At 37.1% G+C, this 1,804-nt stretch overlaps 1 protein-coding gene across 1 annotated transcript in view; it reads right to left on the bottom strand.

Annotated features, from left to right (window-relative positions):
* Window positions 1-1,804, bottom strand: part of LOC106883988 (integrin alpha-6) — a 188,437-nt gene that overhangs the window by 28,721 nt on the left and 157,912 nt on the right. Inside the window, exon 11 of the mRNA XM_014935149.2 lies at window positions 1,274-1,465. Within this exon, the coding sequence (XP_014790635.1) occupies window positions 1,274-1,465 (192 nt within the window). The remainder of the gene's footprint in view (window positions 1-1,273; window positions 1,466-1,804) is intronic.

The following is a 1,804-nucleotide window of genomic DNA, read 5'->3' on the forward strand; positions in this document are numbered from 1 at the left end:
AGCCACGTTCAGATAGTGCTTTTTACGTGCCACTGACACAGGAGCCAGTCAGGGGGTTCTGGCATCGATCATGTTCGGGCAGTACTTTTTACGTGCCACTGGCATGGGAGTCAGTCAGAGGGTACTGGCATTGGCTATGTATGGATGGTGCTTTTTATGTGCCACTGGCATGGGAGCCAGTCAGGTGGTCTGACATCGATCAAAAATAATATTAAAAATTGCTAGATGTCATGGCTGGGACGCCTTTGGATACAAGTCTGCTGAACCCATATGTTACCATATTTCTGATGAAATAACACTGCTTCTGACTGAATTAATTTAGAAAAAAAAAAAAAATGAAGAATTTAGTAAAATAACTTTACCATTATTAAGCTGGTGTTTGGATCATAAATTAACATGAAATTTTGGTGGAAGGTTTTAATTAAAATCCCTTTAAAACAGGGAGTTTGTATTATAGAACCAGGCTTGGTGTCAGGTGGGTTGGTATCAAAAGGGTTTTAAAAAATCGTTCAACATTCAAACCAACCAAATATAGTTGCTATAAAACCAGTGATTAACCAACAAAGGAGCATTTATGTAATTACTAAGTCTGCTAGAAACAGCAACCAAATCTCCCTCAAATGACATTCTACTATTTTGGCATGGGAGAGCTATATTAGATCAGTGATTCCTAATATGAGGCATACACCCCACTGGTGGGGCCTGGGATCCAAAAATTCTTTTCTTTTTTTTAATGCGACATAGAATTATGAAAATCTTTTTTTCACAGTAAACATATAACACTGAGCGTAACCAAACCAATCCCTCCAGCCAAGCATACTATGTGAAGACTGTTTGCTACAGCATAAAGCTATTCTAATGTCCTAATGTGAATATTTCTTTAAGGAAAGTATATAATTATGAAATATTAAAAATAAAGTTGGTTTTTTCCAACCACCAGTGGGGCATACATTTTTCTGGAAAGTTACAGTGGGGCCTGGGAGAAAAATGTGGGTAACACTGCATTAAACAATTTAATTATAGATACACTATGTATGGAAGAAAGATAAGATGATCATGGCTGGGAGGCCTTTGATTACAGGCCTGTTTTTAGTCAGAGCTTACCTGGGACCCAACAAGAATAACAGTGAGAATTGTTCAAAATGGCCCCGCATACTTAGTGTAATGGCATGCAACAGGGTGTAGCAATTGATAACTAGTATTTTGATATGTGGTAATTAAAATAAAAATACTATCACACATAAAAACAAAATTAAAGAGAGATATTTCATACCAGGACAATTGTCTTTATTCACATCAACAGAATCAGAAATTGAGATTCCAAATCCTTTCATGTCTTTTCCCATAGCAGCATCTTTACCAGTTATTTTCTGGGAGTATGTAGAAGGAAGTCCTTCTTTATTTGTATTGTAGATATAAATAGCTCCTTCTAGCTTATTTTCATAGGGGGCACCAATGGCAATATCTGGGGAAAAGAGAAAGAGAGATGAAAGATGAGAGAAAAATGAAAGATGGGAGAGAGAGATGAAAGATGAGTGAGAGAGAGAGAGAGAAAGAAAGATGGGAGAAAAAGATGAAAGATGAGTGAGAGAGAAAAATGAAAGATGGGAGAGAGAGAGAGAAAGATGAAAAATGAGAGAGGGAGAGAGAAGAGAGATGAAAGATGAGTGAGAGAGAAAGAGAGAGAAAAATGAAAGATGGGAGAAAAAGATGAAAGATGAGTGAGAGAGAAAAATGAAAGATGGGAGAGAGAGAGAGAGAGAGAAAGAAAGATGAAAAATGAGAGAGGGGGAGAGAAGAGAGA

Source organism: Octopus bimaculoides, chromosome 10 (assembly GCF_001194135.2).
Source record: "Octopus bimaculoides isolate UCB-OBI-ISO-001 chromosome 10, ASM119413v2, whole genome shotgun sequence".
Classification (NCBI taxonomy): domain Eukaryota; kingdom Metazoa; phylum Mollusca; class Cephalopoda; order Octopoda; family Octopodidae; genus Octopus; species Octopus bimaculoides.